Source organism: Psittacula echo (assembly GCF_963264785.1).
Source record: "Psittacula echo genome assembly, chromosome: 2".
In the NCBI taxonomy this organism is placed as follows: Eukaryota; Metazoa; Chordata; class Aves; order Psittaciformes; family Psittacidae; genus Psittacula; species Psittacula echo.
In genome coordinates, this window is record NC_137737.1 from 95,975,343 (window position 1) to 95,995,235 (window position 19,893).

General features: G+C 36.8%; 1 protein-coding gene across 1 annotated transcript in view; it reads left to right on the forward strand.

The window, feature by feature from the left end:
* Window positions 1-19,893, forward strand: part of GABBR2 (gamma-aminobutyric acid type B receptor subunit 2) — a gene marked incomplete at both ends in the record, with an annotated part of 455,829 nt that overhangs the window by 405,902 nt on the left and 30,034 nt on the right. The window contains one exon of the mRNA XM_080610768.1: window positions 15,844-15,954. Within this exon, the coding sequence (XP_080466894.1) occupies window positions 15,844-15,954 (111 nt within the window). The remainder of the gene's footprint in view (window positions 1-15,843; window positions 15,955-19,893) is intronic.

Genomic DNA, 19,893 nt, shown 5'->3' on the forward strand with positions numbered 1-19,893 from the left:
GAACAACTACAGCACTCGATTTTTTAGACATGGCCACTGGATCCAAAATCATAATGTATTCTGAATTACACTTATCTGCAGAGCTAAAAAAAATGCACCTTTTCACACCTTTTAGTATTAACCCTGCTGAGCAGTCACTTTAATGGATAGCTTTAATAACATCATAGCTTGTTTGCCACAGCCTGCACCTGCTAACATAGCAATTTTAAACACAATTTTGTACAGGTGTGACTGTTCATCATTTGTTAATAAGTGGCACAATAATGGTAAAAAAGAGGATATTCAGTCATGTCCTTCATCTGTGTATTTATTATTTCTATTTTTATTGTTTCATTTAGATAATGCTGGAATGTTAAAGGTTGAAGATAGCCAGTCACATGTGCAGATAATCACAGAATCACAGAATCCCAAGGGTTAGAAGGGACCTCAGAAGATCATCTAGTCCAACTCCCCTGCAAGAGCAGGGTAACCTAGAGTACATCACACAGGAACTTGTCCAGCCGGGCCTTGAATATCTCCAACGTAGGAGACTCCACAACCCCCCTGGGCAACCTGTTCCAGTGCTCTGTCACTCTCACAGTAAAGAAGTTTCTCCTGATGTTCACATGGAACCTCTTATGCTCCAGTTTACACCCATTACCCCTTGTCCTATCACTGGACATCACTGAGAAAAGCCTAGCTCCATCATCCTGACACTCACCCTTTACATAGTTGTAAACATTGATGAGGTCACCCCTCAGTCTCCTCTTCTCCAAGCTAAAGAGACCCAGCTCCCTCAGCCTCTCCTCATAAGGGAGATGTTCCACTCCCCTAATCATCTTTGTCGCCCTGCGCTGGACTCTTTCAAGCAATTCCCTGTCCTTCTTGAACTGAGGGGCCCAGAACTGGACACAATATTCCAGATGCGGCCTCACCAAGGCAAAGTAGAGGGGAATCCCACATCTTGGTCCGGGCAACACCAGTAAAGATACTGTTATGTCCATATAGGCAAATGTTTAATTAGGAAATTTCAGGTATAAATTTATATTAAGTCCCCATCAAGTAAAAAATGCTGGCAAAAAAAATCCAGAAGCAACAAATGGTACCCAGTGGATTTTATTTCAGTCTGTAGACTATGTGCTGCGTCTTTATAACCCGTGGCATAGGCAAATGATTTTACCCATGGAATGAAATGGTATTGGACTCTTTCGAGACTATTTTGGCAGGCATAAAACCTATTAAAGCGAGAATCAGGAGTCATATTCATGAAAATATGTTGGGAATAAAAACTAAACTATAACATCTGCATCATGAGAATATACTTTTTAATTAAAAAGAAAGTTTTTACAGAGCTAATACAGATCAGAGTGTATTTGGGGAAGCTATTATTGCATGTCACAAAGCACTGGTCCTTGGGTTTCACTTGATTCACATGTGAACAATCCATATCTCAATGTTTAGATTCATTTTTTCTTGATTCAATTCAAATTGCATATTGTGACTCCTATATTTGGCACAGTACTTGAACGCAGTATATTTAAATATGCTACATTGAAAATTAAAACCTTTTATTTAGTCATATTTAGCAGATACAGTAATCGAGATACCACACACTTAATTTCTTTGGGTGAAAAAAAAAAAGGTATTTAAAGAAGAATTAGAGGTTAATATACCTCCATAAAAATTTCAATGCACAGGACCAGGTTGTGACAGTTTGCTCCTACAGCACTAAGGTACTATTTAACTTGCAAATTGGGTAATGTGGACTATCTGTTTTTTAAGCACTAGATTCAGATATCTTTATTAATTTTTACTTAGACTTTATTCCACACATTGCCCAAATTACTACAGTGAGACTTATTTGTGGAATTTCATACTATTCAACTGAGGAAAGCTATCTTAAACTGTCTGTAAGGAAATGGTTCATGTAACTTCTAACTCTGGTAAAAAGTCCAGGTAAAAACATGAAAACTTATTCTGAAATGGGGTTTGGGGGTTTTTGTTTCGGTTTGTTGTCTCCCTTCCCTCCCCAAAAATAAAAAATGAATCAAAAATATGAGTACTTTGAACCTTTTGTTTGGTGCTGCTTGTAAAATTTTTCATGACCAATAGATGTTCTAATCCCTATACTGTATGAAAACAAACCATGCTACTTATTTAGTCTGCGTAATACATAAATCTTGGAGTTTTAACAGGTTAGCTAAATCATGGTCCACTCAATTTTTTCCATTTGTTCATCCCACTGATGATATCCCAGCACTGCTCAATGGTGGACACACTTGTTTATTCATAAAGAAGTGTATGAATAACTGTCATACGTCTTTCATTGTCCATTCTTCCCTGAATGGGAACATTGGAAGGTTTTTTTTCAAGCTAATAGAGACAGTTTTTGTTAAATCGAGATTAAAACACTGCACTTGTATGTTGCCTTGATAGGAGTTCCTATTTCTAAAATAATAATATAGTTTCTGATTTATATAAAGGTGAATTTCATAGCTTTCGACTACCTTCCAAGAAAGCGGTTTTCCATTTCTAACTGATAGTTGCTATTGTTTAATTTCTTGTATTGAATGTCTGATGTATTCATAAAATAATGTCAAGGTGATTGTGGGAACAACAGGCCTTGTTGCCATGGAAATACATGTTTACTTACACAAACACAATTTAAAAAGAAAAGTAACTTTTATAAAGTTCATTAAAAGATAAAATTTGGTTTTAGATATTTATTAAGTTTTGGAAAGAATTATTTTCTATATTTTGTTTATATTTGTTAACTGGGGGAATGTGTATAGGTGCTGAGTCAGATCATGCTCCACTATCTGTTGCAGACAGTGGCAGAAGGAGATGCTATTCAGGAGGAGCTTGTGAACCTGGCCTCTTTCTGGTTTAGCTCCTTCCTCCCTTTCTTAGTCTGGCAGGCAAAAGGGAACATTTCCACCACCATTTCATTTCTTCCCCACAGTCTTCTTAAAACAAAATGCTCTGATGTTTCAATCTTCTGAAGTTTTCAATATTTCCTTTGTTCCGTTAGATCTCATAATTTCTCCCAATGTTTCTATCCTTGATGTATTTATGACACTCTTACTTCATCTTCTGATTAATTTATCAAAAGTCTGCTCTGCTGTATAGATAATCAAATGACAAAGAATTGTCACCACTGACACCTTTTTAAGCTTCATATGAGTTGTGAACACAAGCTCAAGCTTCAGTTTCTCATTGGTAAGGAAAGCTTTTTCCAGCAGAGAAGCTAAGACATCTACCTTGCCAAGCTGGATCCTTTGGCTCTTGCGATAGCTGCTCTAAAGATCCTCAGCGTGGGTTTATTTTGCATAAGATCAACTAAGAGCTCTGTGGCAGAACATTCTGCGTTTTCCTTAGCTTCTTCAAGCACACTGGCAAAGCTGAGATTTCCTGGGGTCGTACTGCTGCCACTCAATCTTACCCAGCTACTTAGGCCGGCCTTCCTCCAAGGAAGTCTTCTAGCACTATAGTGCACAGTCCAGTGTAAGAGCCAGAAGGCTGCAACTTCTGCCTCTCCTAAAGTCTTGTCTATTGCTCTGGTAGCTCAAACTGAAGTTTGTCCTGGAATGTGTGACAGGTTACTGGCTGTCAGTGAGTACCACAAAGGAGGTGAATATCAGGTCAAACAAACTTAGCTGACACCAGCCATCACCATTCAGAAATAGGTTGCCTTTCCTGCCCTCATGCTGATATTGCCTGTCAGCCTGTGCTTATCTTTCCTCTGGCTGTCTTTCAGTGAGCAGTGAAAATGGTATCAAGAACAAAGGCATGAATCCACTTACTGTTTCTTTTCAGTGCCTTGATCTCAGAAATAAGAACTTGGGTATAAACGTAAGCTGTTGGGGGCTGTGCTGGGAAAGAGCTCTTGAGGGCTTTCATGTCATCTTCAGAAGTGTCCTAGAAGAATTACAAATGCTCACCTGCTAAAATAAAATTATGTAATAGGCATTCCTGAAAAAATAATTGAAAAAAAAGGATGGATATAGGTTCAGAGGATGGTGTAAACACTTTACTTCAGAAATAACCACCTCAGTGAACCATCAAGGCCAGTAAAAGTTACAAATTTTGCTACCAGTACTGGATCCTGAAATAATCCTGTTTCCTGAAACAATCCTTTTTCCTGAAACACACTGATGCCTGACACATCTGTACTGGAAAGATGCCTGTAGGTAAGATCATCTGTATGTACCAAGACAACTTAAAGTTCATGTGATAACAGAAAAAGTGTATAGTTAATGATATACATTGTATATTTAGTTATAGAAAAAAATGCAAAAATACATCAGATAATGGTTGCAGGTCAATGCTTCCTGTAAATCTTTGGTTTGAAAATAAGCAATTTGTCTCTTCCAGATCTTTTAATATAAGAATTCACTGAAACATAATCTTATAAATAAGTAAATGTACTACTTTTGTCAAGAAGATGTAGGAATTGCAAGGCAGAGTAGGTTCGGAGTTATTTGCTTGTACTACATATATATCAAGCATATGCTACAAAAGCCAAGAAAATCAACTATATGATATGGAGCTTACAATGTAAAAAACAATTCTATGGAAATATAAAATTGATTTTATGGTTGCTAGGTTTTGTTTCATATTGGCTTGCCTTCTTGGAAATTCTTCTGTTGTATATCAGAGTAAAGGACCTGCAACATTTAAAGTGTGTGGTAGGCTTGTGTTAAATGAAATCTGGCCTGACAGATGCTGAAAGAAGATAAATTATTTAAGAGAAATATTGCATAGAAGTTTTACTGAACTGAGAGAAAGAATAAATTCCCATGACTACCTGCTTTGCACTGAATAACGTCAATAGAAGTGGCAACACTGAAATAGCTATTTTGTAGAAGAAAGACATAATGGAAAAATCAAAAATTTCTGTAACTGCTATTCTTTTTATGTTTTGGGGGCACGTAACTTTCAAGGTAGCTTAGTGCAACTATTAATGGTTCTTACTCATGTCAACTATTCCTATGAAATCAGGAGAAATACTTGGTGAATAAGATTTCAAAATTATCTATTTTCTTTTCTATAGGTTTTAGAGAAAAGAGAAACTGAGAAATTTTCTGGCATTTCAGGTTTCATACATACACTTTGATCTAACTTAACCTTGGGTGTTACAGTGCTATTAATCCTAGGTATGGCTCCAGGGCAACCGCAACCAGCACAGTGTGCTCTGTTCCGCTCTTTAGAATTCAGGAAATATGCTGGTCCAATAGCCCAGTGAAGAGAAGTAAGATTTTTTTAAAGAAATATAAAACATGTCAAGACTAAAAGAACAGTGGGAGCTCAATATTTAGCTTATCAAGGACCACATTAAGAGTTTATTGGGCCAAAATCTATACATACCATCAAAATTTTGTTACGTAGCCTTTCAATTCGTTAGGCAAAACATAGTAAGGGCTAAAGGAACCTGACAGTAAATTCACTTTAGAAATAAGGAGCAAAATGAGGGCCAATTTTTTTGCAGTCAACAGAATTGACTCAGTGAGAGTTATATATGCTCATCAACACTAAGTGTTTTTTTCTTAAAGTGCTGTTGCATTTAAAACTGGAGTTAATGTGAGAGAAATCTACATCCTGTGTTTTGCTCAAGATGAGACAATTATCAAAACAGTCTCATTCAACTGTAATGCCAATATAACTATGGAATCTTAAGCCTCATTTCAGATTCCTATGGCAGGAAAGTAATCTATTTAAGATTCCAAGAGTAATTTTAGTTTGTTGAGTGCTACATCATTGACAGCTGAAGCAGGACTCTACCAAAGATGAAGGCATACTTTGTGTATCTTTAGTCACCTATACTCGCCCCTAGACTGTAGGCTTTGCTGGCAAAATTATGCCAGTAAAAGTTGTAAAGGCGTGTGGCTCATTCATTGGTGTCACTCTGCTCTAGTACAGGATCAGTTATAATTTCAAGTGTGAATTTTCAGAAGTAATCTGTCAAGACCATCAATTTACAATCTTACTGCTGATAATATTCCTTAATTTAGGTATTAAGATATTTTTCTTAGAAAACACTGAGTAGTCTTAAGATTTATTTACTTGTAAGAAAAAGTCGGTCTCAGTGAGCTTCCCCATGCAGAATTGTTTTGGTAGAAAAGTGCAAAAATGTTCTTGTTGACCTTTGTTAACTAAAGAACATCTCTTCTTATTTCAAAATGACCTTTCTTTTCAAAATGGTGTTAGGTTATATCAAATAAGGCTAACAGTTTTAAAAGTTCAAAACCAAATTAAATCTGTTGAAGTAATCAAAATATTTCTGTTGACCTGACCTTTATTGATTTATTCATCCATTCAGGTTTTGGATGAAGGTATGTAAAAATGCTTATATCTCAGACATATCTACTGTTGCAGGGTGAGAAAAATAATGTTCAAAATTCTTCTGAGACAAATCTTTTCATGTACTTTCATATACTAAGATGCACCTTACATTTGACTGTCAACAAGAAATTGGGAGCTGATTTTTAGACAGAGCAATTATTGTGATGGGGAAGTTGAATCACCTAATTCTAGAAAGACTTTGGAGGAGATGTGGGTGCTTCTGCTGCAACTCTTGTGATGTAATTATGAGAATATGCTTAAGCTGTTTTAGCATTTATGAATTAAAGATTTGCTCAAAATTTTTGAAAACAAAGGCCTGCACTTAATACAACAATTTCTGAATGATGTCTTAGTTCATTCATAAAAATATCAGCAAAATCATCCACTAGTGGGATGATGGACTGTCATATAACCATTTTAGAGAGTATAAAAGAATAGTTGAGGAAATTAAAATCTCGTTCATGTTGAGATGTAATCCTTTTTATTTGCCGTAGCCAGGAATATATTCATTTGTCAGTGACTGCATAGGGGGACAGTGGTCCCAACTGATGTTTGCCTCTGAAAATGTCATAAAAACCCTATTTTATGTTTCTTTATTCTCCTGCAACTCAAATGTGTGCTTTTAAATCCTCTTAAGGAATGGATTTTTCACTTTTGGCAAGAACACAGTGTCTGTTTGTTGTTGTTGTCACTGCAATGCAAATAAGCATGGTAATAAATATTGTCAGAATCCATAAATCAAAGGAATTTCAGCACTAAACACAAACATAAGAGGTGAGATTGTTTCCCTTCTTGTCCCAAATAGCTGGACAGAACTGGGGACCTGAGAGGTTTTTCTTATTGGGAGGAGCAACGGATGATAGGTTCTGCCAGCTGCTGGGTGCAAACCTGACTTATTTACAGGAAAAGTGCTAAATCCTATTTCTCTAAATGCCACAGAAGGAGCAGTAAGTCGTATCCTTGCTTACAAGTCAAAGCCTACTCACTGACAGATTAGCTGCAAAAAGAGCCTGTGCCTTCATTCGTGTTGGGGCAATCCTTACAGTTTGTCTTTGGCTGCCTGCTGCATTTTTGCTCTAATGTTCTCCTTTACACACTTGCTGTACTTCCACATTAATGCTGTCTGTTTCCATTACTGTAAGCAAGGAGTTATTGAGTTGCTCCGGCCACCAACAAGAGCGGCTGGCATGGTCTTCAGTGTAGCAGGCAACCTTGTAAGGAAAAAAAACAAATGAAAGAAGCTGCAAGTCCTGCTTGTCAGCCACAATTCTGGGCAACTTCACAGGAAAGGAGAGGAAAATAATCTTCTTCAGTTTGTGAAGCTGATACTAGGAAGTGCACATTTCTGGAAGAATGTGCAGTGCAGGAGGGCCTGGGTGGTAACAAAAGTCTTCATTCCTCTAACCTGCTTTTCTCATCTATCTTGGCCTTTTGCCTTCCCTTCCAAGAAAACATGTTTTACTGCCAAGAATGATTTATTAAGTCTGCCTCATGCAGAACACAGAAACATTTCATTAGCCAGTCCCTATATAAGTAATTGGGGCAACATTCTCTGAGGAAATAACACAATGTAAAATTTCTACTGGAGAGACTGCTGGGTGCAGAGTGGGAAGACTTAGTCACAGTTATTTGAACCACTCCATGATGCAAGAAAATTTTGCCTTTCCCTTTCTTTGCTTGTCTGTATTTGTTTACAGGGATCGCAGGGGTTTCTTACTCACTCTAACCCATTATTTTGCATTTTCCATTAATGCAAATAAATGAAACGGCTTGGACTAGGGGATGATCTTAATAAAAATATCAATAAATCTCTGGGAACCTTTTGGGTCTCAAAAAACTGTGTCATTTAAACAAAAATGAAGCACCACAACAGTAAAATAAAAATCATTAAGTTAAGTGATGCTATAAATAATGTTGCTGAGAGATTTTCTTTATGAGTAAGTGTATGGACATAATCAAAATACAAAGACTTATAAATAGCTCTTCTGCCGTTTTATCATCTTTAAATCACACTAACTTACAGTATTTATGTTTCCTGCTTTATGGAATTAGTTGTACAAGAGACAGATGGGGAGATAGAAAGTAGGTTTGTTTTAAAGATATTACAGTGTGACTATCACTATGATTGTATTACCAGGAATTACAGTGATTTTCTCTAACGTGTTTTCTTTTTTTTTTTCTATCTTTCTTCACTCTCATCCACTTTCAAAGTTAGACTTGAATTCTGTATTTGCAGCAACTGAGAGATATAAAATAACTACAGTTGAAATTCTTGAAACCCCAAAATGTGTTAGTACTTTTCTCCTTGGCTTATGTGGCACATCTTTTCCATGTGTTAGAAAACCAGATTGAAAAAAAGTGATCAGATAAAAAAATAGGGATATATAGGTTGGTATTCAATCAAATGTTATTTCATTGTGCAATGATTTCTAGTTAGGCAACCATTACAGAATTACTGTCCCATAAGTATGCTATGCTACAATACCACTTGGAATGAAGGTTTTTTAGGAGTTACCGTATGAACAGGATTTCTTCTGAGCTGTTGGAAGAGCTTATTTTTGAAGTGTCCATTGACTGAGGTGTAGTGGGAGCTGAGTTTCAGTACAACAAGAAAACAACTGAATCAGAAATAACCTAAAATCACCCTGGGTAACTTCAAAATATCCTTTACTTCACATCACAGGGGCAGGGGGGTATATGGAGATCTATGTGAGAAACCTTGCGTCCTGAATCACTCCATACTGTGGCTCTGTGCAAATCCTCCTCTAGAGGACTCCACCGAGCCACTCCTGTTGAGTGCATAGCGTTTGCTGAACTGCATACTACTGTTCGGGGCGTGCTGTTCCCAAGGCTGACTGCTGGGCCACCTAATTCCCACCTGAGCGTAAGCAGTGGGCTTAGAGTTTAAAATAATACTGCTATACTGCATTGCTGCAGTGCTCGTCACCACCGTGGAACCACTGGAAACATGAAGGGCAATCCTTAGCCTCATTCATTAACATACTTAAAGTGGATGGAATCTTCTTCAAGATAAAATTAAGCAGCTTTTGTTTTTTGTTTCGCATCAATTTGAAATGCCAGGAATTTATCTTTAGTCCCTATGATTAATATGAATAAATACAATTTTAAAAGGTCATTTTAAGTTTTTTAAACCTAAAAATCATACATTTTCATTTTAAATAACTTTGCAGGGGGATATCATAAAGAATTACAAACCTGATTTTAAATATGATTTCAAGTTATTAAATTTATTGAAACTGATCCTTTTAAAAAAAAAAATCAAATAGAGAATTTTTCTTTAACATATTTTCTAGCAAATTTCAATTTAAAATTATAAATAGAATTAGAGTTTAAGAAATTCCTAATTCTAATTAGACATTTACTGTAAAAGCACTGAATCTAGCTCTGGAGCAATAAAAACTGGAGTGAGAATTTTTAGTAATCATAATTATTGGAAAGAAAGATGGTTTTTTCTAACTCAAAGAAGTAAGGCACAATAGGCTGAATACCTCTCAGACGTAATATGCAGTGAAATGAGAAATGAGGCAACAGCTCCCTTTCTGATAATGCCATGAGCATTAATCCATTGCTCTGGTACAAATCCGCAGATTTTGGGCTGAAGCAGCTGTAACCATTTAGTGAAATAAAATTTTACCTTGCACTTCAGATTATGGAAAAAAAATTTAAAAGTAACATTCCTAAACTTTTGATCCTTAGGAGAAGTTTTCTATTCAGGTGGAAACTGATATAGCACGCTATCTTGCTGCAGTTATGTATTGATATTTGTCCTGGGTTCAGCAGTAGGAGTCATTTTTCTCAGTCTTAGTAGCTGGTGCATTGCTGTGGTTTTGGCTTTCAGCCTGGGAACAACACTGATAACACCGATGTTTTTAGACAATAGTCATCAACTGTAAATGTTTTTACAAATATAAATAACATTATTTAACCAATTTGAAAAAAAATGTATCTAAATTCAAGTCTAAAATGATTTTCTTCTTGGGACCTGCATGAGAGAGCATCAGGCATGCATGCGGGATGCACTGCACGTTGTGATTGCTTAGGACCTCATCCTTAGCTTCGCATGAGGTCAGAAGTTTTATGTTTCTTACGCAGGAGTCATGGAGTGGCTGGGTGTAAGGATAGTTATTTACTTGAAGGCTGCATTTTTATTAGCAGAATCCTGCATTTCTATACTGGAAACCAGCCTTTTTTATATGAAATAGTACTGTGTTCAGCTATTAAAAGCTGATTTTCCATTGCATGATCGTATTGTCCCATGACTTTGAATCAAAGAAAAATACATGGAGAAAAAGTCTTTAAATCAATCATTGTCCTGAATCATTAGAGTATTACAGAAGTGACCAAACTTCTCAATTAATCTTGAAAAGAAATGGAATTGGTCACTGGACTGCAAGAATCCAGGACCAATTTTGTACTTGGCTGAGCTACTATATAACATACAATTGATTCATAATGTGTCTGAACCCAATCTCAGTGTTGATCAAAGACAAACAATGTTTTATTCTACATTGTCTAGTAAATTTTTAATTGGAAGACATTCCAAGTGATCTACTCCAGCGTACCACTGCGTTTGCTATTTTGCATTCATGGCAGGTATGAATACACAAAGTAAAAAATAAATAAAAGTATCCATTTCCCGGCAAATTTCTTTTCCATATCACAGTTGTTTTCCTCTAGAAATGCCCTCGAATTATTAAGTAATTGAAAAGTAGACAGCCTCTGATCCTTCTCTTTCTCTTTTTATCAATAACTGAGAGCCCAGCTACAACAAAGTGCATGTGAAAATTGTTTAAATCCTTTTGTGGAACACCTTTACAGAATTTATAGCATCAACTAACTATATTTATACTTGGGTGGGGGGAGGGGTGAATTTTAAAAGAAGTAAGGATGATCTTCTAATTTAGCAAAGTCTGGGTTTTCAGATAAGAAATCACATTGGAGCTCCATTTGACTGTTAAATATGCCGAATTGAAAATGCCAGAGATGTCTAATTCATTCTGAAGACTAGCAATAGTATACAGTCATTATGCCAGTTAGATAGAAGCCATTTAAAAAGAAAATAAAACAGAGAGTGGGATGGCATACGAAGATCATTTTAACAGTGTGACTGAAGATCCTGTATTTTCTGTGCTATGGGAACCGTACAGTTTATTTTAAACCTAGTAAACAGAAGCTGCAGCTATTTATCTTATGTTTCGCATCCATCTTTGGAAAAGGCTGAGCCCTAATGTTCTGATATTCTCACTTACGAAACTGCAGCTGCAGAAATGACAAAATGTCATACTGGAAATCTGCTGCGATGTTTCTCAGAAAGCTTGCTGAGATTTCCCACCTGTGAGCTATGTTACACAGCAGCACCACAACTCCATAAATAAGGATCACCTGCTATACCAACAATGGGACCTGAAGAGGTGACCATGTAGAAGAAGTAGCTTAGGAAGGTCAAGGTCTTCTGGATACTGTGTGGTGGCCCAATCTGTTCTTCACAGACAGTTTTTTTGGGGGTTGGACTAGATGATATCCAGATGTGCTTCCAACCCTAATGATTCTGTGGTTTGCTGGGTGAAATGCCTCATGATGCTTTCTCCTTTTAAGACCTATGTGGAGCTATAAAGAAGGAATAGCAATAAAGACACAAAATAAGTCAGTGATAAATTAATCCTCACATAAATATCTCCCCACTGCACAGGGTCTTTTCCAGAGGGATTTTGGCTAGTATAATAGCCACTAAGAAATTGTAGATGAAAAAATGGAGATAGGAGCTAGCATATATGGATCAAGTAACATCATGTCTAGAATGCACAGGTGCCTCAAGGTGATTTGCTCTATCTTCTCACACCTTAGCCTGAGACAAGGAAAGCTGTCTGTTACATTGCATACATTTGTTTCCTCAAGCAAAGCCGGATCCTTAAAGGAATTGGAGATTATTGTTCAGTGAAAAATACACTTGCACTTGAAGCACTGCCTTTCTGCTTCCCTCACACAGGCCACTCTCAAAAAGCAGCTTAAACCAGCCTGTAGTTCTGTACTGCAATCCACAGATATGTGAAGGAAACAAGAGGCTCATTGCTGCGTAGTTATTTTGAGGACGTGTAGGAAGGCAGGAGGCACTTGGCAATCTCTGTCATTGCCCCTGCCAGGGTCCCTCCTGCAAATTTCCATGCTGGTTCCAGGTGGTTTTAAACTTCAGTCCTCCCTCTGGAGTACCCACCTAAATCATCACTCACCTATTATGATGAGTTTCTGCCAGCCCATGAGCAGACTAAAGAGCAAAGAAAATGAAAAAGCAACAAAAGTACAGAATTGACTAATAAGGATTTGAACATGCACAGAGAACAGATATAAACATTCTGTAGGCAGTCTGTTTACTGGTTTGGGTTGCTTTCTAGACCTAGCAGATCAAATGTAAAACAAGCATTTTAAAGGGGATGATACACAGCTCTTGTATGAAGTGAACAGATTAAACTGTTTATGTTCAACTGCTGAAAATACTCCGGAAATTTATGTCAATGTCAGAAACCCTATTAGGTTTCAGAAGAGGTAGGAAAGCTTTAGCTTAATCACAAGATAGGAGGTCTTCAGGCTTTTAGGAATGACATCTGAAGGGCATTTAGATTGTTTTCTATAAAAGGAAAGGGCAAATTTCCAGTACATATATAATCACTGGTAGCATTTATGTTGTCATCCTCTCTAAAGCAATAACAAAGTGCACAAATGGTGGATGATTAGAGAGGTCAGTGAAGTGCTCCATTCAGCTGTAATTGTAGAGTTTTTAAAAATTCTTTTGACATCAGAAAATATCGTATGTTTTTTTAACCCAGCTTTTTGCTGTGATTAGTTAATTCATGCAAAATCAGTGAAGAAACAGAATGGCAAATTAAAAGCAGTAAAACAGGAATGTCATTTTGCAGTAGCGATAAGTAATCAGCAAAATCAGTTCACTGCAAAATTACTGCTACCTGCCAAAGCTTAACTCCACATGCACAAGACCTCAGCAAGTTTTTGTTTAAAATACTACCACCTTGCAGACCTGGAAAGTACATTGGAAGAAGTGTTACCCCATATACACTTTTGCTGATGCCGCAATCAGTATTCTCTCTTCTCTTACTCCCCCTAGGCATTTCACAGGACATGAAATCTGAATGCACCATTTTAATTAACATAATTTAAAAAATATCATTGCCTAATAAAATCTGGCAACCTTCCTACTATAGGATATGCTGCAATTTCTTTCTCTTTAACAATATTTGAAAACAAGTTATGTTTTCCATTTCATTATTTTTCTGACTGGGTCTTTCAGGTTTGAGTAATAAATGGATATAAACTTTCCAGTTTTGAAGCAAATTTGCATTAGAGAATAACCGCATACTGAAAATAAAAATAAAAAATATTATCTGCCACTGACCAAGTAGGAGTTCTCATTTCAGTAATGTTTTTCAAAATAAGGAATAATTTCAGTGGCTTATAGGTGGTTAAAAGTGGTGGAGTGTGAGTGGAGGTTTCTATGCAGGGACAAGGGAAACGAACCACATTACATTGTCCATCACACCAGGTGGAAGTCACCATTATTTATATATTTTATTGTTTCACAAAAGCACAAAACTGAAATTTTTGTGTAGTTTGGAATTTCAGAAGAATTTCTCTGTAGTACAGTCCTATTGACACATCAGATACACATTCAAAGCTATATTTGAATGACTTGTCATGTGAACTTTACCTCATACTAGCCAAAAATTATTTTCAACTTAGCAGGCTGTATGTAACTTTAACATGAAAGGGTACTTTCCCTTCAGTGCACCTAGATTTTAGCAGTGGGCTTTTGCCATTGATGAAGGAAAATGAGGTAGTTCAACTGATCCCTAGACAAACATTCATAGCATCTTAAATGTTGTGATGCCACTTAATCTTTGCAGTCATTTAAATTCTTCAGCTAATTGTTGGTTGCTTGCCATCAGCAACCATTATGATGGAGTCATAAGCTCTCTGGGAGAGTTAATATCTTCTACTTGGTTTTTATCTTATTTTGATTTAGGACACCTTTTATTGAAGATCTTTATTCTCCTGTTCAGGGTTTCTACAAAAGTCCAGGATCAGAAAAGGTTTTAAATGCTAATGTCTTGCCTACTGCAGGGTTTTCAAAGAAAATTGTGAATCCTTTGACTGTGCAGTGCACAGCACAAGGTTGTTTGTGTTTTCCTATCCTCCTTACCGGTACATTATTTTTTTACACCGTATGAGGTCAGAAGCAGTGCCTCCTATACAAAAAGACTGACAAAAGAAACTGAGCTAAGGACTAATGCTGTGACCATTGAAATCCATAGCAAAATTCATAGCAGCATCAGAGGCAGCAAGAAGCTTTAGGAAACTATTCAGATCTCTCTGAAGTCCTTCCACACACAATTCTACATTTCAGTTGGTGAAAACATGACTTTTCCTTATCTCTTATAATAATCTCATACTTCTGTATGAGACATTTTGCAGATGTTATTCATCAAAAATGGAAATTTGTAAAGCCCACTGTACCCAGTTGGGTACAGAAAGTTAGGTCTGGGTTGATCTTAGCTGAGCCGAATTTCAGTGTTTCAAAGTAGAAAGGAAATACAGCTTTCAGTATTTCAGTGTTTCCTGTAATGTACAACAGACTGTAGGTACACACATAGCCAGCCGGAATATTCTGCGGAATCTGTTAGTATGTTACATGAAAAGCACCTTGTGTTCTTATAAAACGTACACCATTAAAAAGAAGTTTGAGGGGGATGGTTCTTACAGTTTTCTCTGAGTCCTTATTATAACTTCCATCTCACATAAACAGTCCTCATAGGCTGCAAGTTGTCTTGATTCTGCACTTCTATACAATATCCTTTTCAAAATAAATGGAAACCTGCAAAGCTTCCAGCAGTATTAAATTCTTCTTCATTGATGTTCACTCACTCTAAAGGACACGTTTTTCCCAGATTTTTGATGATTTGTATTCTATTCTGAGCTGTTGCTGTGGATTCTATAGTAAATGGTCTTTGCTTTAGCTCATGGTTATCAGTGAAAAAACACCTGAAACACAGCAGTGTTTCATACATTGTTTATCAGCTATTTGCCAGTGACACAAGAACCTCAGGTGAAAGGACAGATGGCCTTAAGTACATTTATTCTCATGCCTGTGCATTCAAGCTGTTTGCCTTGTAGAAAAATTAGGTGTCCTAAAGTTGATAAATGTGACTGACATTGTTAAAGACAGAGTGACTTCAGACATTTTCTTCCTGATTTGCAATAAAGGTGACCTCAGTTGGGGGTAGCTATCATGCAGTTGTTTCTTCAGATCTTTGCTATTGACTGTATTCCTTTGCAGGTTCGTCAGGGTCCGCAGGGTCCGCAGTCATTGCTAGTTTAAATCTGTCCACTCTGTATTCTGCACATCCTCAATCTACTGATAATAGATTTAAGTACCTCTGAGGTGTGGATACAAACGAAATCTGACTCTAAATATTTCACCCTTTCTTTTTCCAGCCGGACCCTGCGGGCAGAGATATCTCCATCCGACCAATCTTGGAGCACTGCGAAAACACCCACATGACAATATGGCTTGGGATAGTCTATGCGTATAAAGGGCTGCTGATGGTAAGCATAGCTTGTTTTGCACAACACTGGCTTCAAGCTGCTATTTACTGATAGGCGTGAACTGAATTATATTTGCTTTTCTGATGGCTGGGAGTGAGTTAAAACTTCCTTGAATACATCTTCTATAATTGGACCAGTTCTAAATTTTATTTGGTAGTAATATATGGATATATGCATATGCAAAATAAATAAGACATTAACAGCACTTAAAGATAATAATACAGATATATGGCAAACCAAGAAATTCAATAGTAAAAAGATGGATCCATGAGGGCGTCAACTTTGTAAGTAAAGAAGACCAATCATGTGAATTCCTTTAGGTTTTCCAAAAAGATGAGACTAGGTTATTCTAGATGCTTGTCTCTGAGTTTCAAATGTCCTTCAGGAACAGCCGCAGGAGACACAATGTTAATTTGAAGCCTGGATCAAAATAACCCCTTTGTCACCAAAGCCCATCTCCACGAAAAGATTACTAAAACCTTGGGAGCCAGGAATCCTGAACCTTGATTAAAACACTGTAATAGTGACTATTAGTGATTAAAAGCTCCTTAGCCTGAAGGTTTTAAAAACATCTGAATTTGACAGCACTGACCAGCTGAACACCTATCTTGAGTTGAGTCCCATCTGGATCCTAAATCTAGATAAACACTCATTTACACTACCCGAAGGGTTCAATCTGTTCCGTGTATTTGCAGCATGCCTGTTCATTAGGACACCCGTGAAAGACTGGGTCAGCTGCTTCCTCTCAGAGTGGTTGGTGCTGCTGCCTGGGGGAAGCTGGGGAGAGGGAGCTGCTGGTGAATGAAGTACTTGTTTTCCCTCTCCACATCGAATGACTGCTTTGCTGGGCTTCAAAGTCATGCTGCTTTTTTTCAGGCTGAAAGATCTTGAAATATGAAGCTCAATAGCAAGAGATGAGGGCTATTTTTTTATTTTTTTTTTTTTATAATTCTAAATAATCAGTAGGTTTGTGGTCAGAATGGGTTGGGAAATGCCTTCAGGCAGAGAAGGCACCAACACCAAGTGTCTCCAGTTCCCAGGTGAGAGCTCTGATCTTGGAGGGACTAGCCAAAAGGAAGCCTTCCCACCTTCCCATTTAAAAAAAAAAAAAAAAAGCCAATAAAAAAAAGAAGCTATTTTAGGTGTAGATGCCTATTTTTCAGGGAATGCCCAAGCAGGCTGAGAACTCAAGAGCTAGTACTTACTTGATCCTCCCAAAGGGATCAGGAATTACGAGAGTTTTCACATCTCAACATGTCTTACCGCACAGCTCTGAGTGGCTCTGGATTCACAGTAATCTCAACTTCTAGCACAGCATCAAGGGATTTCTGTTTGAAAAGTAAACAAGTAAATATGTTTGGTTCACTTAGAGAGGTGTAAATGAACAAATAACATTCCTTTAAAAATATTGAAGAATTCAAGCAGTGGGGATTTTTTGTAAAAATAACTTCAATTATGTTTTCTATTAAAAATTAAAGAGGGAAAATAACATTATATATTTTTAAAAACCATTCTCCAGTAATTTTCTTTAAAGTTTCTTTCAAGTTTGAGTTGTGCTGGATAGTAATCAAGCTGCATTGGTTCTCACTAGTCCTTTGCCCGAGATTGATTAGTTGTCATGTATGTTGAACTGTTTTCTACAAGATATGTGACTCAGTTTGTTCAAGTTTGCAAATGCCATTTGGCATTACTCACTACACTTATTTTAGGCACACAGGGTTTCATAACTACCGGTGAAATATACACTTTTTATTACTCCAGTGCCCTTTTATCACAGAAATTGATACATGTTAAAAAGGAAGATACTCTTCTGAATCACTTAAATAATTGCTACAGTGAGTTATATAAGGACAACAGGATTGATGGTTTTTATCTCATCACCAATGATGTTTCTGTACATCACACAAACTTTACCTTCAGAACAAACCCAGAAACTCTCATGTTACTGTATCGTTTTATAAGGGTTTAGCTAATACAAAATTCTGCTGTTTGTAATAATAAAATACCTCTAACTTAACTTTATAATTACTTTATAATAAAGAGCTAGCATTGCTAATTACAGTACAATGAAATAGTTCAGGTGAAATGGCTTAATGATTTACTCAGTCCAAAATTATTTATAGCAACCTCTCATCTCTAAATGAAAATAAGAAAATCCGTTTAACCTAAAAAAGAACTTTTCTTTTTTGGCTTGAAGATGTAAAGCAATACTGTCTGTTCTGGTGACTTAAAACTGATACATATAAGTCACTCAAGGTAGAGGAGAGCACAGAAGGACAGGAAAGGGCACTGAAGGCAAGACAAGGCAATATAAGACAAGGCATTACTCTCCAGAATGCACCTGTTCCTTCTACAGTAAATTAAGCAAACATTAAAAGTCGGATTCGTGATTCTTCAGTTGTCTTTGAAGGGATGTAAGGAAATGCTTAGTAACTGCAGGAAGGCTTCTCAGTTATTGGATTCATATTCCTCAAGACTGGAGACCAGATAATAATAGTAAGACAGCCATTCTAAATCTTGTTACTGTATTAGTCTTAGTGACACTGGCCAAGTCCCACCATACGTATGGGTTTCAGCTTTTTTCCCATCTCAGGTTCAGCTCCTAAAAGGTTACCTACAAGTTCAAGGTCTGTCTATTTGTACATGGTGACCTTCAGTTGCAGTATGTTTAGCTTTGATTTCTGATGATGTAGACATGGTTGAAAACCATTTCATATATTCCAAAGGATGATAGAAATCACACCATCTTAAATTTGCCAGTGGTGTGTTATTAGTGAGTGCACTAAAATCTTTCTGAGGGTACGAATTATTTTTATGATTTCAGCCAGAACAATACCAGATTAAGGACGGATTGGACTCCATGAGAGTGCTTTGCTTATTAACCATACACACTAGATTTGTGTACAGTTTCATTTTCCTCTTTCTAATATGTGTTTATTTAACATTAGATTCAAGGTGTCCATATGCTGGAAGTTTTGTTATGTTGCTGATTAGATATAAGGCAGAAATTGTTTACTACGAAGGTGATGAGGCACTGGCACAGGGTGCCTAGAGGAGCTGTGGCTGCCCCATCCCTGGCAGTGTTCAAGGCCAGGCTGGATGGGACTTTGAGCAATCTGGTCTAGTGGGAGGTGTCCCTGCCATTGGCAGGGGGGTTGGAACTGGATAATCTCTTTTGTCAATAGCTTCTCATTAATTCTTATTAATTGCACATTGAGATCTATCACATAGATTTCGATCAGTTTAAATTTGTTTTATCAATTTTGTGACATACTATTTTTAAATAACAGTACTGAGCAGTATTAAGACAAACACTACTGAGAAATCCAAATAGGCACAAATGTGATCATTCAGTCTTGCAATCGCATTGAAAAAAAAATAATAGCATGTTGAATTATATCTCTCTTTGTTTTTTATTTTTGTCATTTGTTTCCTGAGTTCATGTATCAGCCATTTCATTAATTTGCTTAGGCTAGAAATTACCGTAATAGCTCCATAATCGCTGAAGATGTTCTACTTTCTCTTTTCCCATATGGCCTTTTTATATCTTAAGTGGATCTTTGCCAGAATTCCAATAGATACCAACAAATAAGTCCATCAGTCCAGACAACTTCTAAATCAATCCCTAGAAGTTCTGCATGCAAGTTACTGGATCCCTCTGATTACAACAGCTTGTCTTGACAGGGTCTTCAAGAGCTCTCCTACTGCTGAAATTAACTACATTTTGCTGCTTTGGCAAGGCAAGACATGAAGGGATTGTTCCATTTCTATATAAACATAAGACAAAAATACTCATTAAACATATCTTATCATGCATCATCACTATTGAATTTGTCATCTTCCAAGGAATGAATCATTATTAGGATTCTTGTTTTCACATACATTTTTAGAAATCTGTATGAAGTCTGTTAATGCTGCTAGCCGTTCATTTTCTACTAT